This window comes from Orbicella faveolata, unplaced genomic scaffold, assembly GCF_042242905.1.
Source record: "Orbicella faveolata isolate gen_17 unplaced genomic scaffold, um_ofav_v1 contig_26, whole genome shotgun sequence".
NCBI classification, from domain to species: Eukaryota; Metazoa; Cnidaria; class Anthozoa; order Scleractinia; family Merulinidae; genus Orbicella; species Orbicella faveolata.
In genome coordinates this window covers 3,493,488-3,515,000 of record NW_028301554.1, presented here as the reverse complement: position 1 = coordinate 3,515,000, position 21,513 = coordinate 3,493,488, and the positions used below count along the sequence as shown (strand labels likewise).

At 43.7% G+C, this 21,513-nt stretch overlaps 1 protein-coding gene, 1 long non-coding RNA gene and 1 pseudogene across 5 annotated transcripts in view; 1 reads left to right on the top strand and 2 right to left on the bottom strand.

The window, feature by feature from the left end:
* Nucleotides 1-18,593, top strand: part of LOC110045344 (uncharacterized) — a 37,963-nt gene extending 19,370 nt beyond the window's left edge. For both annotated transcript variants that reach the window (XR_016208961.1, XR_016208959.1), the window contains one exon: nucleotides 17,449-18,593. This is a non-coding gene — a long non-coding RNA (uncharacterized LOC110045344). The remainder of the gene's footprint in view (nucleotides 1-17,448) is intronic.
* On the bottom strand, nucleotides 537-19,224 carry LOC149107689 (uncharacterized). Of its 3 annotated transcripts, none has more exons than XM_089295385.1 (4): nucleotides 18,956-19,222; nucleotides 17,135-17,326; nucleotides 16,638-16,828; nucleotides 537-1,415 (listed from the first exon to the last, which is right to left on the bottom strand). In XM_089295385.1, exons 3-4 carry the CDS (start codon nucleotides 16,717-16,719, stop codon nucleotides 1,273-1,275), a joined length of 225 nt encoding a protein of 74 aa, XP_089151511.1. In that variant the 5' UTR covers nucleotides 16,720-16,828; nucleotides 17,135-17,326; nucleotides 18,956-19,222; the 3' UTR covers nucleotides 537-1,272. The 3 variants fall into 3 exon arrangements, with proteins under 3 accessions (XP_089151511.1, XP_089151513.1, XP_089151510.1); XM_089295387.1 differs by having other exon boundaries at nucleotides 19,091-19,222; XM_089295384.1 differs by lacking the exon at nucleotides 537-1,415 and having other exon boundaries at nucleotides 16,729-16,828; nucleotides 18,956-19,224.
* LOC149107690 (uncharacterized) lies at nucleotides 11,113-13,684 on the bottom strand (annotated as a pseudogene).
* Nucleotides 19,225-21,513: the final 2,289 nt, after the last annotated feature.

The window sequence follows — 21,513 nt, the reverse complement described above, 5'->3', positions numbered from 1 at the left end:
GTAAAAATGTAAAAAAAAAATTAAACAGTGTACAGTGTACAGCTATGGTGATATTCAGTAGCAAAATGTTTGGGGATAATTTTTCTCTTAGAAGAAAAGCACTTATTTGAACAATGGTGGCACACACACTTATGTAGCATTAGATAATAATTATTATCTGACTCAGTGCTAAACCCTTGCATTGGTATACAGCTTGTGCAGTTACTGTAGTCTATAAAGTATTGGTGACTGTGGTACAGAGTACGTTAGTTGGTAGTTAAGCCTACAATGTCAATGACAGTATCTTAGGTTTCAACTGAAGTACTGAAGTCAGGTCTAGTTTTTTAGATTTGTCCAGGTCACAAATGAATCATTTGTAAGGTGCGAGTAGTTGTTGATTTCAGATGTTGTCAGTTTCAGTCCATCCATTGTAAGTCAAGTTTGTGTTGGTTCTGTTTGAAGTTAAAGTTTGTTGATTGGCTTGTTAAGGTCAGGAAAAAGTCATATGTAAGGTGTAAGTAGTTGTTTGCATTAGATGTTGTCACAGTTTGTGCTGGTTCTGTTTGAAGTTACAAAATAATGTACAGTTTGTTGATTGGTTTGTTTAGGTCATGAATACATGTAAGTCATAAATTTGTAAGGTATAAGTAATTGTTGATGTCAAATAACTGTTGCCAGTTTCAATCCATCTGTTGTTAGTCAAGTCTGCTGGTTCTGTTTAAAGATAAAGTTTGTTGGTTGATTTGTTGAGGTCATAAATAGGTCATCTGTAAGGTGTAGAGTTGTCAGTGTTAGATGTTGTGAAGTGTCACTTCATCTATTGTTAGTCAAGTTTGTGTCAGTTCTGTCTGACCAAGTTAAAGTTTGTTGGAAGGTTTGTTTAGGTCATGAATAAGGTCATTTGTAATGTGTTACATGTAGCAGTTGTTGGCGTCAGATGTTCTCAGTTTCACTCCATACATTGTTTGTCAAGTTTATGCTGGGTCTGTTTGAAGTGAAAGTTTGTTGATTGGTTTGCTGAGGTCACGAAAAAGTCACTTGTTGTTGGCAAAGAGGTGTTTGTTCTAGTAAGTTAGTGACTGTAATGTATTTATGTAAGGTTTTTACTTAGTTTTACTTGCCCCAAACCAATGCAAGAACCTAGTCAAAGACTATGTGAAGCTAAAGAAATAACCAGCTAACCTGAACAGGGGTTGTGGAACAACAGCTGGGTGAAAAACCTCCCCATACGTCCACTTGCTCCTAGGAGGAAAACCCCGGGCTGGGCCAACTTATTCTAATTAGATAAACTACTTATGATACCATTAGCGATCTTGTCAACTTGTCTACTAAGTGGCTTGCCTCTTTAAGCATCCTCTTTCTTGCCTGCCCTCTTGTCTTTTTCCTGGCCTCCGAGTCTGTGCTGTCATGTGATATTTTCTGTCTGGTCCAACATCCTGTGATGAAACAAGCACAATGACAGGTTATTTTGGAATCCAATCTGAGATTTAGACAGCATGAAAGATATATTTTTTATCACTTGCAAGAGTTAAGTTGTTGGATAACAAGTCACTTAACAAAAAATGTAACAATTTTGTTTCCATGAACTGCCTAGTTTTAATAGCTAATGATTCCTTGTCTGTATATTGCTAATTAGTCCATAGTTAATACACTGTAGAGGGGACTGGTTATGAAGCCCGGCAAACATCAAAGGAGAAAACAAAGATGCCCAGATTTATGTTGGAAGCTCCATGACCGTGTACAATCTTTCGTTTTGCACTCATACACTATGCATGAATTACATAACCAACACGTTTCTATTGGTTAGTTCCTCAGTATGGAGTAAACAACAATTGTGTTTTGTACACAGTCAAGGCTAAAAAAGAGAACAAAAACAAACAACAAAGAACTTTGACGAGTTTCATAACCATTTGCCTCTATTAACTACTGTATGCTTAGTCCAACAATTGAGTCACCTGTAAACATGAACAAAACTGACTAATGCACACTACACAAACTATATTGTTCAGTCTATTGATTTTTCACTCTCCTGGTAAAATCTTTCAGGGATCCTTGAGGATCTTCATGAGGATCTTATCAAGGATCAAGATACTCAAAGATCCTGAACAAGATCTTTAAGGATCTTCAAGGATCTTCAAGGATCTTACAAAGACCTTTGAAAATCCTGGAAAATCAATGCAAGATCTTGATAAGATCTTTCATTTAAGAATCTTTGCAGATCTTTTAAGAATCCTCAAAAGATCGTTGAATCACTAGATCTTTAAAGATCTTGTGAGATCCTCAAAGATCCTGTAAAGCCTTAACATGGGTGAGGAACTTTCCAAAATAAATTTTTGCACCACAAACATAACCAAAACACCCTGTCTGCCATTAGTGCACTGTACACCAAACAAGCATCCTGGGCTTCCATATTAATTTAGTTCTCAGGGCACGGTCATTGTTCTTGATTCTCAGAGCTACATTTGTCCCATAAAAAGAATGAAATCCTAATATGAATGCTTAACACATTTTTAATTTCATTTCACTTATTAACGCCAGTTTTTTTTGTGTGTCTGTCCTCTTATATTGACGATAAAGTGCACTGATCAAAATATTGTTACAGTAGCTGAGGATCAATTGTATGAATATCATACATACACTTCCCAAAAGCACCCATTACAGGCTTTCAAAAAGGGGGTACATGTCATGGAAACCATAATTATTTTAAATGTTCTGCACCAAAGATTTCCTGGTTGAATGGAAAGCCTTGACCTCCCGTCTAATTTTACACGTACTTGAAAGTATGACATACATTATTATGGAAAGGTGTTAGTAGTATAGGGGGGATTAACCAAATACCATTTCGCAGAGGGAGCCTTATTTCACCTTATCGCAGCCCCCACCATCAAGACCGGCCCTCACAAGCTCGGGCCGGTTGAACCTGGGGGCTGCGAAACGGTGAAATTCGGCTCCCTCTTTGAAATAGTATTTGGTTAATCCCCCCTATACTACTTACAACAAAGGAGTGACACATATTAGAAACAAGCGAGCCAGTTGTTACACCGCCCGAGCCGGGATGACTCGAGCGCCAAACAAGTGCGGGTGGCTGATGTGGGGCCGGAAAGAAAGCTGCGGAAAGCGTTGTTACGGGGAGTATTGCGGGCAGCACAACTACCAGCTGAAGAAAGGAATGAAAATGCCAGAGCCTTGCAGAGTTTGCAGAGTCGGCCTTCTGTGCAACTACCGTCTCTGCAAGCCCTGCGGCGGTAACGCGCTAACACAACGTCTTATCCGCAAGCGTGAAAAAACAAAAAAATTTTTTGAACTTGTTTTGCTCGAGCTGAAAGAAAGAAAACACATCAGTTAGAGAAATGAAACCTTGGGTTATAACGTAAGGAACTATGGCTTCCAACAACCAAGAAAGACTGGAAGAAGAACTCGCAAAAATTGATCCCGTGGTATTGCGTTATTTCGACCAACTTCTTGCAGAAAACGCACCAGCGGTAAGAAAGGTTGTCCAGAACGTGCTGGATGAACCAATTTCTCAGGAAATGCAGGCGCGTCTGCAAAAGCCACTACTTCCGAAGCCTTACCAGCCAAGAGCCCCTCCACGCCAAAGAAAGTCAAGAAAAACGCAGGAGCTTCTGAGGGAGTACGACCCCTTCCCTGCGCGGAAAATCAGAACAGTGACAGACTACCAGAAGGAGATTCTGGATCTGTTCGATGACGCAGAGAAAGAAGGGGAAGAGGCTACAGGCCGGCGTTTCATTTGCTGGTGCTTTATCAGGGGTCTGGGGAGAAACCTCACACCAGACTTTATGGCGAGGATACGCGAAAGAGTAAGCACGTCGTTCTATCTGAGTCACGTTTTCGCGTACCAGTTGTGCAACACTGAGGATGGAACGATTATTGTGTACTACTCCAACCCCAAGGGCTCGCAGTGGTTTGACAAACTGGAAGAGGCGGAAAAATGGCTTAACCGGCAGGAAGAACAGTGTCTCGACAATGAAAAAACCGGCAGGCTCAACACGAAGTGGGTGTTCGAAGCCTTTTTCAACGTAGACCTGAAGGTTGTGCTTGACAGGCAGCCGTTGGTGGGAACAGGGCCTTTGCCTGACTGGCTGCGCAACCTTGCCCATAGCCGGGCAATGGTATCTTTGGATGTGTATAGCGACAACCTGTGCCTATGGCGGTGCATCGCTGTGCACCGAGAGACGCGCACAGACCGTTGCACAAAAGAAGCCCGAAGTCTCTCCAAGAGTTTCTACAAACTCAAGACCATTCCAGAAAACTTCGCAAAAACTTCTCTTGATCAGTTGGAAAAGGTCGAAGCCCATCTCAATGAGGGCTTACCCATCGCATCTTGGCTTGGAATTTGTGTCTACGAGCCTGAGCATCTGGAAAACGGAGAAGTGGTTTGGCACCTCAGAATAAACCCGAACCACAAACTCAAAAAATTTTGACGATAGGTGTCTACGAAGGCCATGCTTTCTTGATAAAAGATATCGCAAAGCTGGCAAAAACTTATGCATGCACGCATTGCGGGCAGAGGTTCACACAAGCTTGTCATCTACAATGGCATCACCAAACCTGCAGCGCGGGAAAAACGGTAATCTTTTGCCCGGGGACAAAAGTTGAAGCGCCACAGAGAGCTTTCGAGAAAGTGAGTATCCAAAAGGCTCAGCATCGAACCAAGCGATTCTGTGGCTGGAGCGGGAAGCGAAGCGACGGGGGATACACATCCACCACGCGATGTGCGGGCATGGGGGCGAGAGATGGCTTCCTCGAGAAGGCGGGAAAATGAACTCTTCTCCTGTCGACGGGTACCACCATGAAACGAGGACGGTATTACAATACCATGGCTGCCCCTTCCACGGATGCTCAAAATGTTTTCCTAACCGACAGGAGGTCATAACAAACGGTAAAACAGCCGAACAACTGTACCAAGCCACAGTGAACCGTACCGCATTTCTGCGAAAGAGCGGCTACAAAGTAATCGAGGCGTGGGCTTGCGAAGTTGGGTTTCTTAAGGGGGAACTCCTGAGGAAGCAAACGAAAACTTACCCGCACGCGATCTTGTACGATTTCGAGGCGTATGGCGACAAAAACTATCGGAAAGAGCCGACAGGAGGGTTAAAGATAGAAAACGCACACATGCCGATCTCCGTGAGCATCGGGGACACTCTTGAAAGAGAGCCCACCCACATATGCGAAAGAAACCCCGTGGAGCTGGTCCGCAAGTTCCTGAAAGAGCTGGAGAGACGCGAGAAAAACATCCAGGACCAGGTGGTGGACCGCTGGCCCTCAGGAAGAAGCATTTCCACAGCATACTGGTGGCCGAAAGAGCGCTCAGCCAGGGTGCGGTTGAAACGTTCAACAATGGCCTGGTCGCAGTGAATGTCAGCGTGCCCACGCCGGATAAAGGTTTTGTGCTTGTCCATCTCTTTCGTGACAGCGCCCATGAATTCGCGTCCGGGGTCAACCTACAGCATTTCAGGCCATTTGAAAAGCCCACGCTTGTAAATCTTCTGAAAGGCCTGGGCGACGTCATCAGAATTCTTCGAAGTTACGGGTTCGGCCTCTTTGTAGCGGCTGGCCACGTCGACAATGGTCAGCGCATATTTGAAAACTTTGCGGCCGCGAGGGAGCTTGTCGTACGGCAGAAAAAGAAGGTCCACCTCATGGATCTTGTTGGGCATTGGAACGTCGAATTTTGGCCAAGGAATCCGCTTCAGTGCGGGGAGGAATATCTGCCAGAGCGCTTGCCTGATCAGCCACTTTTTTGCGGCTTCTTCAGGTACCTTGGCAGCCTCGGCTAATTTTTTTATCGCGGCGATTCCTTTTCAGTAGCCCCCAGGGCCGTAGTAAATCTTTGTGAGTTTGGCGTCCATATAAGTAAGTCGTAAAAAAGTTTAAAGGAACTGGAAGGCCACGTAGCCCAGAGCGAGCGCCCCGACGCCCACGAACGCAAGTTCACCGTTTTTCTGCTGCTCGCTTAGCTGATAGAAATCTGAGAACTTGGGCTCCTTGGGGGGCACCATCTGTTCGTCAGGATGCACCTGGTTGTAGAGTTTGAATGCGTAGTCGGTGTTGGTGAAGTTCTGCTTGGCCTGCTCCTTTGTTTACGTTGGTCGCGATCCAGTCGAGCAGTTGTGTTCGGTCACGCGTGTATTTTGCGTAAGCCGCTTGATAATCTTCGAGAGCTTTGTCGTGGCGCTTTTTTTCTTTAAGCGCGGCTTTGTCGCCTCGGCGGGCGCTCTCGCCAGATAATTGCCACCGATAAAAGCCGTGGCGTTCAACACAGCCCTGCCAATCATGATCGCGATGCTCGCCATGGTTATATATTATCGGAAGCTTTTTTCAAATAATTATTGGTTTCAGACTGTGTCTGGCTTTAGCCTAAAACTCGGCAATGTATCAGTCAAGAAGTTTTTTGGGTTTAGTCTTGTATTTTTCTTTGGTAGCGAAATACGCTCGAGTTTTTTATCGAAGTACTTTTCGAAACTCTTCCTTAATTCAGGTTTGAACAGCCCAAATGTGGCTGAATATAACTCACGGCCTTTAAATAATATCTCCATAATCTCGAAATACTTTTCGGTTTCTTCATCAAAGCTAGTTCCATTTATTTCGGCGTTTCCCGAAAGACATGTGAAGATGAAATTCCTGATGCTTGCAACACTTGCAATACTTGCCATGGTGCAGTATAATAAGATACTTTTTTATATTCAAATCAAAAAATTTCAAAAGTTGTCGGGGAGGATTTTCTGGTCCTCGAGGTACTTTTTGAGCGCAATGCTGCCCGTCATGACGACGGTGAACTTTGCATAATTCATAAAGCTGCTGCTAGGATCGGAAGTGAAATTCTCTATTACAACCTTTTTTGCGGCCCAGCCGATGCCCGCGGCTAATCCCGTGAGAGTTGCGGTCTCAATGACGGTCTTAACAAGCTTGTTATCGGACATGGTGCGTTCGATATAAGTAAAGAACGAAAGTTTAAAACAAAATCAATCTGTCTTTCTCCCCAAGACTTTTTCTCTTATTCTTTTTATGTCGTCTTCTCCTAATAATCCTGTTCTTATTAATTCTCGTTCCATTTCTTCTAGTAATTTTCTTGCAGTTTCTTTTGTCCTTGTTTCCTCTTCTTCTCCATCATCAAAGACTTCCTCTTCTTCTCCGGCATAAATGCCAAACGCTTCATCCAAAAGTTTGAATGTTTGGTGATAAACCATTAGGCCAAAGTCGAGCAGCTTTGGGCTTTTACCTTCTGTAGTCGGGGCTGGCTCAGGGGCCGCTGTGGCAGCTTTCGCTTTATTTTCCACGTGATAAGCCTCGGCCACTTTCTTCTGTTCTTCCCGGGCCAGCCGTGTTCTTTCAGCAACCATTTTCCCAGCAGCCACACGCTTTGGATTTTTTACGCGTTGCGTGGTTGCAGTCGGAGTTGTCACTTGCTGTGTGGCATCGGCTGCAGGTGCTGCCTGGGTCTCGACCTGAGGCGCCGTGACAGCAGGTGCGCTCTCGGATTTTTCGGTTGACATTCTGAAGCGAACCGTATTCTAAGCAAATGAAAAAAGTTTAATTGTTAACAATTTGACAGCAATCTCTCAGCAGTTGTTGATGAATGCTGACCAGTTATTCTGCAGTTACTGAGCCGGTACTTCATCAACGCCCTCAATATGTTTTCTGGTGATCAGCGCCACGTTGGCCGCAGCAAGAAACCATCCGCACTTCAAAGCAAGGTTGCCGGCCAGATTGGAGAGCTCTTTGTTCAAGATGTAGTCATTTCTGAGCTCTTTCTGATAAGCGTCGATGTCTTTGATTTTGACGGTCATTCCGACCAGTTTGGTTGCAAGAAAAATAAAGCTGTCGATCAGGCTCTCCGTTGTCTTGGAGCCCACGTACGTCTCGTAGCGTTTGGTGAATTTCTCGACCTCTTTGTGGCTCAGGCGCTTCACCTGCTCGGGGGTAAGCTGCACTCCGATGGCCTCTTTAGCTTTGCCTGTGGACACAAGCACGGCCAGCTGCTCGCGAAGAGCAGGAATGTTGGGTCCAGTGGTTGGAACAATGCCGCTTGCTGGACCACTCAGCTTGGGCTCGGTTTGAAGAAGGTTCAAAACGTCTGCTAACGCGGCGTCTTCTCCAGCCATTGTGCCAGGCTATATACAGCTTTCATTTTTTTATTGAAATAACTTTACCCCGTATGGGTGGCAAAGCGCGAACACAAGATAAGAGAACTTTCGCTCTTTCAACTTTGAAACCAGACCTTTGTACTCATGCGGGGAGAGCTCAGTAATCATCGAAGATGGCTTTCGTTGTCCTGGCCGAGGGGGTGTAAAAGAGAACGATCGCCGCCACGTTCTCCCGGAAGGAAGATGTTATGCCGGTCAACTTCTGGGTCAACACCCAAACGCTGATGCCGATATGTCAGGCAGAAAAGGCGAGATTCACCAGCTCGCCTGTACGCCCTTTCACGTCTTTAGAGGCCGCGCAGTTGTCAAGGATTATGAGCGTGTTGGTGCCCACGAAAAGCCATCTCACGAGCTTCAACCACTTTTCCACATAGTGCTGTTTGCAGACTATCACATCCATTCTTGGATCGTTTTCGCGAAGCCTGTGGTAGGTCTTGTTTTGCGTGAACGTCGAGCAGATGAGCACGATGTAGTCAAACTTTCCGCAGAACAGGCTGTAGAGCTGGTCCACCACGAACCTCGATTTTCCTGAATTGGTCAGCCCCACGATGAGAGCATTGAAGGGTATCTTGCTTGGGTCCATGTTATATTCAATACTGTACAGATTCTTGTTGTCTGTCCATAACGTTGAACTGGTAGTCGGCGATGACGAATACGTGGCAGTTCAAATCGCCTGAGCCTTCGGCTTTCCTATCGATTTCCAGCTGGACGCCGTCTGTACTGTTTACAATGCGCCTGCCGCTTCCGTGCATTTCTTGGTCTGCCATGGAGCGCATATCAATCAGAAGCCCAAAATTATCTCCGGTGTAAAACTTTGTCGCATCCATGAGCTCGGTTTTATTTTTTTCCTTCATGAAGACGCGTTGGGGCTCTTTCCACATGTCGTTGCCTTCGACGCCGTCGTTGTAAATTATGTTGGGCGAGCCGTTGATTGTGATGCTGACTTTCGTCAGATCCGGGAAGACGTATTTTTCTGAATCTCTGGCGCCATCAGCATACGGCTCTATGAAAAGTAGCAGGATTGCTCGTAGCGACCTTTTTTGGGCGTTGACTTTGATGTTCTTCCTCGTGTCGGTGTCTTCTTTGAAGGTCACCACTTCAAAACGCATCATGTGGTCATAGGCGAACTCTTTTCCGCTGAAGTAAACGCTGTAAGCCTCGTCCGCCAGAGTCTTGCTGCGGATCATTTCGTACTCGAGCTGGATGTTGGTCAGCTTGTATTTCAGCTGGGAGCCCTTGACCACATGTTCAGCTCCAGCAAGGGTTACTTCGAATACGAGGTCGTTGTTAAGGACCTGGGGGTAGAAACGCCATGGTCGGTTAAGATCTGATGGTCCAGCCTGATCCGGTACTTGCTTCCGTACACCTCATTCAGCTTGTCTTCAACGGTCAAGGTTTTCTTGTCTCCCGCGTTTGAGCAGATCTTACATAGATCCTCGCTCTGAATCCCTTCAAGAATCCTCTTGTCTCGTTCTTCCTGCGAAAGGAAAAGGTCATCAAATATTTTGTAGATGCCGTAGCCAACCGTGTCTTGCAGTGTAATGCCTCCGAACCTCATGTGCAGCCTGTCGACAAGCGCCCGCGTGACGTTCTGGACAAGGAAGTTGTTGGCGTGCCCTCCAGAAAGGTCGATGTTAAAGATAAGCGCTAGCGAGCCTGGCACCAGAACCTCATTCAGGTTTAGCTTGGGCACTGAAACATACAGCGTGTCACCGGGGTTGGCTTCAGTGCGGGAAAAGGTATCCAATTGACCACGCGCTCAGCCTGCATGGCACGTAATGTTTTTTGCTGTACGTTGCGTGAAGGTTCTCTGGAACTGACATTGTATAATACGCCGGCGATAAATTCTAATTTAAAAAATAACAGGCTTGAAATATATCACTATGGCGGAGGACAGTGGCGACTTTGGTTACGAAGACCCGGAACTCGACTATCAGCTTGACCACGATGATGATGGTGATAAAGAACAAGAGGTTGACACAACCCATCAAAAACAAGAGGTTGACACAACCCATCAAGAACAAGAGGGTGACACAACCCAGCCTTTTCGGCCACGCGTGGTGTCCACTCCCTACCACGATGGTGAACAAACGGAAATGAGTACTTTTCCTCACAAGAAGTCCGGCCTTCCTGACACTTGTTATCAGGAAGAAACCCCTTTGCTTAGAAGAACACCTTCAATCAGTGATCTTCAGAAAGAAAGCTATTTGCGGCAAAAACTCAAAAAAGCTGTACATATGATAAAAGGCAAATTCGATAAAGCGAACTTTGAAAAACTCAAAATCAGGAGAGGCACTGGGAAACTTGAGGGAAAAATTGTTGCCGTGGCGCGGGGGCCCAAAAAAGATACCGAGTACAAGATTCTAAAAGAAGACGAGTCAGGCTTAACGAAAAGTTTTACGGAAAGATTCAAAAATGACCTTGGGCCGGAGAATCAAGAAATTATAGATGAAGACAGAGATACAATCAGAGAACAGCACCAAAGATTGAGAGAGGCAGAGATCCAACTACAACAGGCGGAAACACTCTCTTCGCAAAGAGAAGAAGAAAAAAAGAATTAGAAGCTCTGAGACGAAAAATCGAGCAAACCGATGCTCAGATTGAGGCCATTCAGGATGAACAAGGTTCGAATATTGAAAGTGAAGCAGAGCTGTGTAGGCTGAAACAACTGAAAACGAACTATCAAACCAATCTTGAAAACAAGAAAAAAGCTTTGGACTCGCTTACAAAACAAGCAAAAAACAGAGAAAAAGAACAAGCCAAGGTTGAGAGACTCAGGGCCAGCCTCGCTGCAAAAGAAAGCGAAAGAAACGCCATGGAAGAAAGGTACAACCAAACAAAACCGTTGGACACCCTGAAAGAGCAGGAAAGCGAGCTGTAGTGCCAAAACGAGGAAGACCAGGCGATCATCCAAGATGAGAATGCCTCGCCCTCCGAAAAAGAAGCCGCAGAAGGCAGAGTAGCAGAAAGAAATGAGGAGCTCGCGCGTTTGCAAACTCAGATCGCGGAAAGGGAAAGGGGGCGGCCTCTCTTGGAAAGGGTCAAGGAAATCTTCAAAAATATGGCGTGAACTTGACCGCTATTCTTCTCGCCGCCCGGATAACAATCAGTGCTGTCATCGGTGTCCTCACCAGAGGTTTGAAAGCCACCGGCAAAGCTTTGGGAAATGGCCTCAAAGATATTGCCGCGAAACTTGGTTCTCCGCTGCCCAGGCTGATTGGCTCGATTGTGAGCTTTCTTTTCAAAGCCGCTGGCCAAGTCGTCGGGTTTCTGACCGAGCACACCTGGCTGCTTATTCTTGCCGTGGTGGCCTTTTTGTTAGAACAATTTCTTAAGAAGCAGCGTTAACTTACCGCCAAGCCATGAACAGCAACGCCGATAATCCGACTACACCGACAATTACCACCGTTTTGTTAATTTCGTGTTGCGGTGTTTTATCTGGGGCCTCAGGCTCAATTTTTTCCACCGGTGGCTGTGCTTTCTGAGTTTCGGACGAAGCTGGTTTCCTTGATTCGGTTGTTGCGGCTTTGTGAATCAGGTTGGATGGGTGGCTGTTGGGAGGGTTAATTTTTGACGGGCCGCCTGCCATGAGTTTGAGCCCAGCTTTTTTTGTGTCTGGATTTACCTGGTTGTTCACCCCAAGTTTCATCCCGGAGACTGCCTGTTTCAGCTTGTTGTTGTAACCAATCGTGCTTGCAGTGTTGATTATCATTTGCGTGGGCATGAGCCAGGCCATGGGGGCTACAGCAAGATTGAGCCTGACCTTCGCTTGGTCCACCGCGAGCTGGTACCTTTGCACGCTCGCGGCCAGGTCGGGCTGTGATCGCACTTTCCATCAACACCAGGAACTCGCTCTGGGCTTCTCTTGCTCGGCCACCAGAACCGAGAATGCTGCTGCGGACGTTGACTTGCGCGCCCAGAACGCAGTAAACGAAAGCCTCGATTGACCGGTTCATTCGCACCAAGCCCGCCTGCGTCAAACCTGATGCTGTGTTTGGCGCGAACCAGTCCAATTGGGTATCAGAAGCGGCCCCTGGCTCGATGTAATAAATCAGGTTTCCTTGAATCGCTTTCCCGCCTTCATCACTGAATTTGTTCCATCCTGGGTATAGGTAGTCAGTTTTCGACACGCCCGCGCTGCTCGCATAGACGTAAACGCTTCCAAGACCGTGGTTTGGCCCGTGCGTGAAGCGAAAATCGCTAGAGGGGTCAATGCCGAACTCGCTGCATATCCTTTTGTACGAAGCGACGTCGTAATGATTATTGTATTGGTTGAAAGGCGGGTCTCCGGGCAAAGCGCTCATGCTCTGAATTCCTCCTAGCTGGAACAAAATGCGCCTGACCTGGAAATACACGTGGAATTTGTAGAAAGCTCTTATCTGCGGGGGGAGATTCACCCCGCTGTCAAAGATTTTGCGAGAAACTCCGCAACCTTGTGTCACGCAGAAAACCGTGAAGTTGAGCTGTTGCGGCCAATATTTCATGTCTGGCCCTCCTAACCAGTGTTTTGATTCGACTGCAGAAGTGTGCCTGAGTTTGGTTTCTTGAAATATTTCTCTGAATTTTGTCGTGAAATATTGGTCAGGCGTAATGTAGATTTGGATTGTGTCGTTGAATATTTTTTTCAAGCTTGACGCTTTGCCATCGAAAGGTACCGCAGGGATGGGCAATGAAACTTTTGAGCCAAGTGGCGATAATTGGTAAGGAAAAGCCCCTCTGTCTCCCAAACCAAGCGCTTGTTTCATTTCCTCGCTCCAATATTTTCTGTCTGAGCCGAAGACAGTTTGAAACGAGCTTTCGCTTTCTTTGAAAAACACCTCGGCAGTTACGTTTTTTCTCGTTGATCATTGCTTGTGAAATGAACCTGCTTTTGTCCGCTTTTGGAAAGCGGTTTAAAAAGTTTGTCCACGCCTTTTTCTTCGTGGCATCTTCTTTTTTTAGAAAGTTGGGATCACCGAACCCGGGATCTTGACGGATATCATTCCACATATTCACCATATTATTTGAACACAATTTTATTTGTTGAATATAAAATGGTTGTTCTCACTATTGTCGTGCAACAGAACGAAGCGACTATCTATTTTGAAGGCGCGCTCCCAGAAGCAAAATATGTCAGACTTTTGAGTTGTTCTTTTTTCAACTTGTGGCATAATCTGAGTTCTGTTGGCAGAATGTTTTTTAAAGGAACCAACGACGTGGTTGCATCATTGCCTGAAGGGCATTACAATGTCGAGAGCATCACAAAAGAACTGCAATCCAGTTTTGAATATTACAAGAAAAAAGGAAAATTGGTCTTAGAAACGAATAACCCCAATTCTGTTCTTAAAATTACAACTGTCGCTGCCAATTTAGGCAACACTAATCAAGCGAAAGAAGTTTCCGTTGATTACAGTTTGGCCAATTTTCTTGGAATCGGGAGAAATATGAGGAAAGAAGAATATAGCAAAAAGCTTAACAGCCCGAGTTGCTACTTTATCCACTGCGATCTCGTTGACTCAACAAAGAACTTTTTGAATGGAAAGAAGTCAAATCTTCTTGCCAAGGTTGACATCAGAGGAAAGCCTTATGAAAAAGTCAGCTATAACATCGACTCATCGCAAAATGCTTTCCGTGACGCTTCTACAGACAAGTTCATAAATAACATCACCATTAGCGTGAAAGATGAAAATGGCGAACTCTTTGATTTCAAGAGCCTGCCGCTTCTTTTCGAATTAGAGTTAAATTAAATTTCTATATATACGCAATGTCTTCAGCAAATCTGTTGCCACCAAGTGCACCGCCTGCCGAGAATGAAAGAAGAATCTATCCAAGCCTTCCCGAAACGACAAATGCCGAGAATTTCCGGCTAACCGAGCTAAGCAGAATTGAAAAAGAAATATCTGCTGAGGTTGAGCATTACAGGCTTGTGTTCAAAAAATACAAAAAAGCCCGGAAAGCGCTTCACTATTCCCTGGTTGGCCTTGGCACCTTCACAGCAGTTCTATCTTCTGGGGCTGTTGCAACATCACTTACCGGTGTTGGAATTGTTGTCGGCACGCCTGTTGCCGGGATAGCCGCTTTATCTGGCGCGGTTTCCACTGGCCTGTCCGTTGTCAACAAGAAGCTTGAACGCAAAGTTAATAAGCACGCGAGAATCCATTCTCTGGCTATTGCAAAACATGACTCGATTAACCTCGCCGTCTCACAGGCTCTTAATGATAATCGGGTTTCTGACACGGAGTTTCAACTGATTACACGTGAAATGCAGAAATATCGCCAACTTAAAGAGGCTTTACGCTCGAACTTCACGCGAATACAAACAGATCCAATCCAGCCAGATATCGAAAAAATAAGAAACCAGGTTCGGGACCAGGTTCGGGAAGAATATAGGAAAAAACTTGCGGATTAAACAGCAGATTTGAACTAAATTTTGAGCGAAAAAACACAAAACTTTCTCTTAGTCTTATCAAAAACAGATGATTGTGATATTTGTCTTGTCACAAAAATAGCCTTGAACTTTCGAGAAGGTTACTCACTAGACCCAGTCAAGTGCAAAATAGGGAAAATCCCTTGATCAGCTGTTTCTTTTTATCGCTCTAGTGAAATCTCTTTGTTCTACTGCGTTTTGTGCCCAATTTTTCCTCGAAAAAAGGCGAAAAGTGTAATTTTTATTGACCAGGCCGAGAAGAAATGCCGTATTCTAACAAACTGTGGACAAAAAATAGAAATCTGCCTGTAAAATTCCTCTTGGCTTCAACATTCCTGATGGCTTTGAAAATTCCTGATGGCTTCAACTGAAGCCAAGAGGAATGCAACCAGCTTTTAACTGAAGCCATCAGGAATTCACAACGGGAAGCTGTTTTCTGAAGGCCTTAAACAACCGGAAGCGCGTCATGAAAGCAATCAACAACTTCGCGTGTAATATCACGCACGTGTCTCTGCCACACAGGCGTGAAATATTCATTCACAAGAAATGCAATCAAGTGAACACTGACAAGTATGTTTTTATGATATGCAAATGAAGCCGTGGATTTTTAAATGTAAATTCGACCGGAGGTTATAACGTAGCTGCCTTTTTCGCTAATGCTCCCTGCCAAAAAGGAACCACTCGTGCCAGACATAACCATCCCAGGAGCATACTTTTAAAAAATTCTTGTACTCAAGGGTGGCTTCAATGAGAGGTATTATCGGCGGGTTTAGCATTGCTTTATGAACAGTTCCCTCCTTTTCGAAACAGGGGAAACAACACTCCTCGAAACAACAGTCCGGATATTCCAAACAAATAACCATCGGCACAATCTGCTCCCTGCATTGACAGAAAGGCAGTTTTAAAATATTCTCGTGTACCTTATCCCACCCCATTTCCTTCTTTTCCTTTATTTTTATCATTATGTACTCCTTGAGAATCATCTCACGAAGCTCTGGAGGGAGGTCTTGAATGGTCTCGGAAAGTCCGCAGCTTTCTTTCCGACCCCGCATCAACCACCCGCACTTGTTTGGCGCTCGAGTCATCCCGGCTCGGGCGGTATAATGACCGGCTCGCTTGTTTCTAATATGTGTCACTCCTTTGTTGTAAGTAGTATACGGGGGATTAACCAAATACCATTTCAAAGAGGGAGCTGAATTTCACCGTTTCGCAGCCCCCAGGTTCAACCGAAACAACAGTCCAGATATTCCAAACAAATAACCATCGGCACAATCTGCTCCCTGCATTGACAGAAAGGCAGTTTTAAAATATTCTCGTGTACCTTATCCCACCCCATTTCCTTCTTTTCCTTTATTTTTATCACTATGTATTCCTTGAGAATCATCTCACGAAGCTCTGGAGGGAGGTCTTGAATGGTCTCGGAAAGTCCGCAGCTTTCTTTCCGACCCCGCATCAACCACCAGCACTTGTTTGGCGCTCGAGTCATCCCGGCTCGGGCGGTATAAAGACCGGCTCGCTTGTTTCTAATATGTGTCACTCCTTTGTTGTAAGTAGTATACGGGGGATTAACCAAATACTATTTCAAAGAGGGAGCTGAATTTCACCGTTTCGCAGCCCCCAGGTTCAACCAGCCTGAGCTTGTGAGGGCCGGTCTTGATGGTGGGGGCTGCGATAAGGTGAAATAAGGCTCCCTCTGCGAAATGGTATTTGGTTAATCCCCCCTATACTACTGTGTTCGAAAGCAATGAGATCTATGAGGAGATTCCCTCAGGTTCAGATTGCTTTGCCTGAAATTTTAGCAAGAATATCTAGCAAAGATGGTGGATCATGTGTACTAAAGGCATCCAAGTCGAGTGTTAATCGATAACCTCAATCAACACTCAATCGATACCCAATCGACACTCCATCAACACTTCGGTCGACTATTGACCAACTGTTGATCAAGTGTCAAATGAGTGTCGACCAAGTATGGATCAGGACCTCAGTTGAGTACAGATCAAGTTGTCATTTAAGGGTATCAATCGACACTCCACCATGGATATCTTTAGTATACATGATTCAAAATGGTTACAAGACAGCGTATTTACCTGGTTGGTCACGGTCTGAATGTTTTTGGTTTCCACTGTGCACCCAGAGTTGTCCATTCATGCCCTTCCAGTTTTTCACCATATGTCCAATAAAGCCCACTGTACATTCATGTTTGTCCACTGTCCATCTAGGTGTATCCAATGTCCCATCCTGGTTTGTCCACTGTGTTTCCAAGCTTGCTCGTTACTGACTATGCAATATAAGTTACATGTAAGATAAGAGGAGAGGAGAGGAGAGGAGATTAAGCCTTTATTTTGGCTTAACACATAATTATGGTAGACATTAACAAACAAACCTGTGGCCCTCACTTAGAGGGCCTCTTTATTGAGACATAAAGAAACAGTTCTCACTAGTGGTGAAATTCTCAACAACTCAGTCCAATGATTATTATTAAAAAAAACGATGTTAGTATTATGTACAAGGAGAAACAGTTGTACCGGTAATTTACAGTACATTAATTTTTTTTTTTCTACCAGTTAAACCTGGTTGCATTTACCGGTTGGTCAAGGTATGAATCTTCTTGGTTTTCCACTGTCCATCCAGAGTTGTTGAGTTGAGTCCATCTAGTTTTTCCTCCATGAGACCAATACTGTCAACTGTGCATTCAAGTTTGTCTACTGTCCATCTAGGTGTATCCAATGTCCCATCTTCGTTTGTCCACTGTCTGTTCAATCTTGTTCATTGCTGACTAAAAAATTGAGAAATTCAAAAAGATTCTTGTTGATGGTGAAATTATCAAGAACTCAGTCCAATGACTATTGTCAGAAAAAAACATTGATTGTAACGACATAATTTATATTTTTCTAATAGATAAACCCAACCAAGGTGTGTGCCAAGCCATCCCCAGTAGATAGAATACCACCCCATGGCCAGCAAATCCCTGTAAACTAGCCATGAGACCTCATTCCAGGCACGATTGGATGACAAATGCAGAGGATGGGATGGGATAGGGAACACTTGAAACAACTGATAAAAAAACCCTTCAAGACTACTTAACAACTGCTACAAAGCCGCTAGAAAAATGGTTTGAGAACTTGAAGATCTAGCTGTGAAGAAGCTGCAACACTCCATGTGAGCTTGCATTTGTGAGTTTGACAGCTCACTGGAAGAGCCTGCTAAGCATGTGCCTGTTAAAATGTACTTTGTGGCTGCTATAAAAATTGAATCATTAAGTGCGCTTTATAGTGCTTTTGAAAATGGTCCCATAAAAAGTAATGAGCAGGATTGAATGTAGGCTCTAGAAACACTGATAATTATAACACACAAAATTATTCTTTTTAGTTTTTAACAACAGCTTTTGAAAAACTGCAAAATTGATGAAACATGAAAATTTTTTAAGGAAAGCAAAAGTCATGTGCAAGAGGATTCAGGACAGACTCAATGAAAGTTACAAATTAATGGAAATTTCAGAATTAAGGCAGTTAAAAGAAAAGGCTGAATATTTGGACTTGATTGAAAATGCATCGACCAAAATCAAACAAGAAGCTTGACACTTAGAACTGCACTAAAGAACGAAACATTTGAAAATAAGTCAATGATAGTTGTTTGCTCCAGGCCACGAGGTTTAATTAACACAACAGAAATAAACTGAGCACCATGTCTGCAATACATGTGAGTGCACTGTAACAAACAAGCATTCTAAGCTCCTGGACATAGATTAAAATTTTTCAAGGTACTGTTAAATGACTCCTGATCTCTAACTAACTGACTGCTCAAAATATAGTTTTTCCTAAGCAGATACATGTGCATGTACATGTAGGAAGTGTTTCACAATCCTCAGTAAGGATAGAGTGAAAGTCTAACTTCTTAAACTAATTCCAAATCATTTCTGCAATTCTAAAACACTTCCTAGAAAGGGCAAAAATGTTCAATTGCAGACAGAACAATAAATTTTTAAATTCCAAATAGACACTATAGCTACAAATATAAGTATAATAAAAACTTCCTTTCAGCAACTTTATGTGTTTAAAGCGAGATTAAGAAAGTTTTAATTTATTGAGACAAAGCTTCGTAAGAAGATAAATGGTTTTTCAGCAGACTTATGGATGATTTCACTTGCCCCAGTCTGTGGTATTTAATGCTTTCAGTGTTTTGGGTACCCAAAACACTAAGGATTTCGGTACGCGGGTACCCAAAACACGAGGATACCCAAATCACTGTTGCAGCGATACTTTACGTGAAACACCTCTGACACTTTGATAACTACAATTTAACCGAATTAAATCTTAAACTTATCTAACGGAAAGAATGAGAAGATGCCTAGGTTTAAAAACCACTATTCGTAAATAACAGCTTTTGAGTTCAAGCTTAAGCTTACCTTAGCAGTTTTACATTTCATACCCGGGGCTGTTATACTGCGAAAGTCTGTCAACGTGGTCCAAATTTTATGTGTTTTGCAGCCTGCTGCAGGCACAAATCTTGCATTAAAGTACAAATACACATCAGACAATACCTTTGGAAAGGCTAAACACACCAAAGGCAGTCTCTTCATGGATTGTTTAGCGTAGGAATAAAAGATTTTCAGTTCCGCAGCCATGTTGGGTTTCTCTTTCGTTCCCAGTCTCTCCTGCGTCTATGGTTAGCCAAATGCACCTTCATATTCAGCAACTTATATTTATGTTCAACAACATATATTTATATTTAACATTTTTTATTTATATTCAACAATACGCATTTTCTTTCAACTTCAGCCTGGTTCTGAAATTTGGATTCTCACGTTTATCTAAGGTCTGTTAACAAGGTTCGGCAACTTTACTGCATTAAAAGCCGTAAGCGCATCAGCTATCCGCACAATCACGAAGTTATTAACGGTCCACAAGCTTTGCGTCGAGTACTTCTTTGCACACACAGGGCATCTTTTTATGATACTAATAAGTGAGAGTTCTTGTGGTAGACAAAATGTATCTTTGAAAATTGTGATCCACAGCAGGGTTTACTTTATCGCCGCATACGTATCATTGTAAACAAAGCAGGAATTTCGCTTCTCTTTTACACGTATCTCCCAACTGCAATATTTCACGGCCGATGGATTACTTTGAGTTCTTTAACTCATTCTTATGTCTATGATCTTCATTTAATAGTATCCAAGTTCAAAACAATTCGTTAAAACGTCACTAGTTTACACTCCTTTCGAAGGTTTATTAAACAGAATTTGAACTAATTTGCATATATGACCTTTAGCCGCCGACATTGTCACGCTTTCTCTCGTTTCCTGAAAACATACCTGTAGGGTCATGGCAGCTTAGTTTACCTTTATAGTTTAAATTCGCTCCCTCATATAAAAGAAGAGGGTTTCTTAAATTGTTGCTGTTGTGATAACTTGTAGGATGTAGCAGATACAACTAGACTAAAGGTCACTGTGGCACAATCTCGTCCGCTGTGAAACTCACAAAGCGTCCGGTTTCCTCGAAGCGAAGCGACTCGAAAACTCGAAGCGTTGTTGCTGCGATTCGTGCAGCAGCAGTCCGGATAATATTTTCAAAAGCCGCTTTCTCTTGTTTTCATGTCTTTTATACTTTATGAGTGTAGATATTGTTTAATTGAGTGTTGGCCATTTCACCAAGAGTCCCGATCATTTTGCGATTTAAGAACTCCCACTCGTTTGGTTGCTTCCATAAAATATCCTGCAAATATCCAATTAAATAGACTGGAAAGCCTCAGGATGGACCCACGACCTCTTCATGTCTAAGGCTACTGTTATCATCTGCTTTACAGCTCTGAGATATCCTTAAGATGTTTTTTGGGGGGGCTTCGAAGAGGACTCTCTTCTCCCATAATCACTAAATTTTCAGCGCGACATGAGATTAATACAACCAGTGACGTCATAGCTGTTTTGGCCGCGCCAAAATGGCCGCCAAATTTGGCCTTAAAGGGACACAGTCAGCTGGTGCATATGCGCATTAGATACCATTTCATAGCTAATTTGCATATCACAGAGACGCAATCCATACTATTGTTAACCAAATATGATAATAATTATACCATAGAATCAGCAAAAGCGCACTCAAAAAGCAAGTTTTTCAGTAAACGATTGAAAATCAAGCAAAACACTGCGGAGATTGAAGCGGATTTCTAGATATACTTTGATTTCAGGTTGAGGTGAACTTTTTTCAAAGTGAGAAAACTAGTGTCCAGGTCAGCGCAGTCCTAAAGCTGACTGTGTCCCTTTAACCAGCCAACTTCGAACGGCTGAAAAAGCAGTTTTCGCTTACCGTATGCGAAAAAATAAATTTGCACTGTTCCCAAGTAAGGTTGAAACTTTATTACTTCGCAAAAATCTCACATACAAAAATTTCGTTTCAATGGCACTTTAAGTGTGGCGCATTTTTAAAGGTGTGCCGCATTTTCTTAAAAGTGGCACATTTATCCAGGGGTGCCCCATTTTTCCAAGTGTGGCGCGTTTTTCCAAGTGTGTCGCATTTTCAAGTGTGGCGCATTTTCCCAACTGTACTCCATTTTCTTAACTGTGGCGCATTTTTCCAAGTCTGCCGCATTTTCTGAAGTGTGGCGCATTTTTCCAAGTCTGCCGCATTTCCTTAAGTGTGGCGCGTTTTTCCAAGTGTTCCGCATATTCTTAAGTGTGGCGCATTTCTCCAAGTGTGCCGTATTTTTCCAAGTGAGGTGTATTTATACGAGTGTAGCGCATATTTCCAAGTGTGCCGTATTTTCTTAACAGTGGCGCATTTTTTCAATTGTCCGCATTTTCTTAAGTGTGGCGCATTTTTCCAAGTGTGCCGTATTTTCGTAAGTGTGGCGCATTTTTCCAAGTGTGCCGCATTTTCTGAAGTGTGGCGCATTTTTCCAAGTGTGCCGCATTTTCTTAAGTCTGGCGCATTTTTCCAAGTGTGCCGTATTTTCTGAAGTGTGGCGCATTTT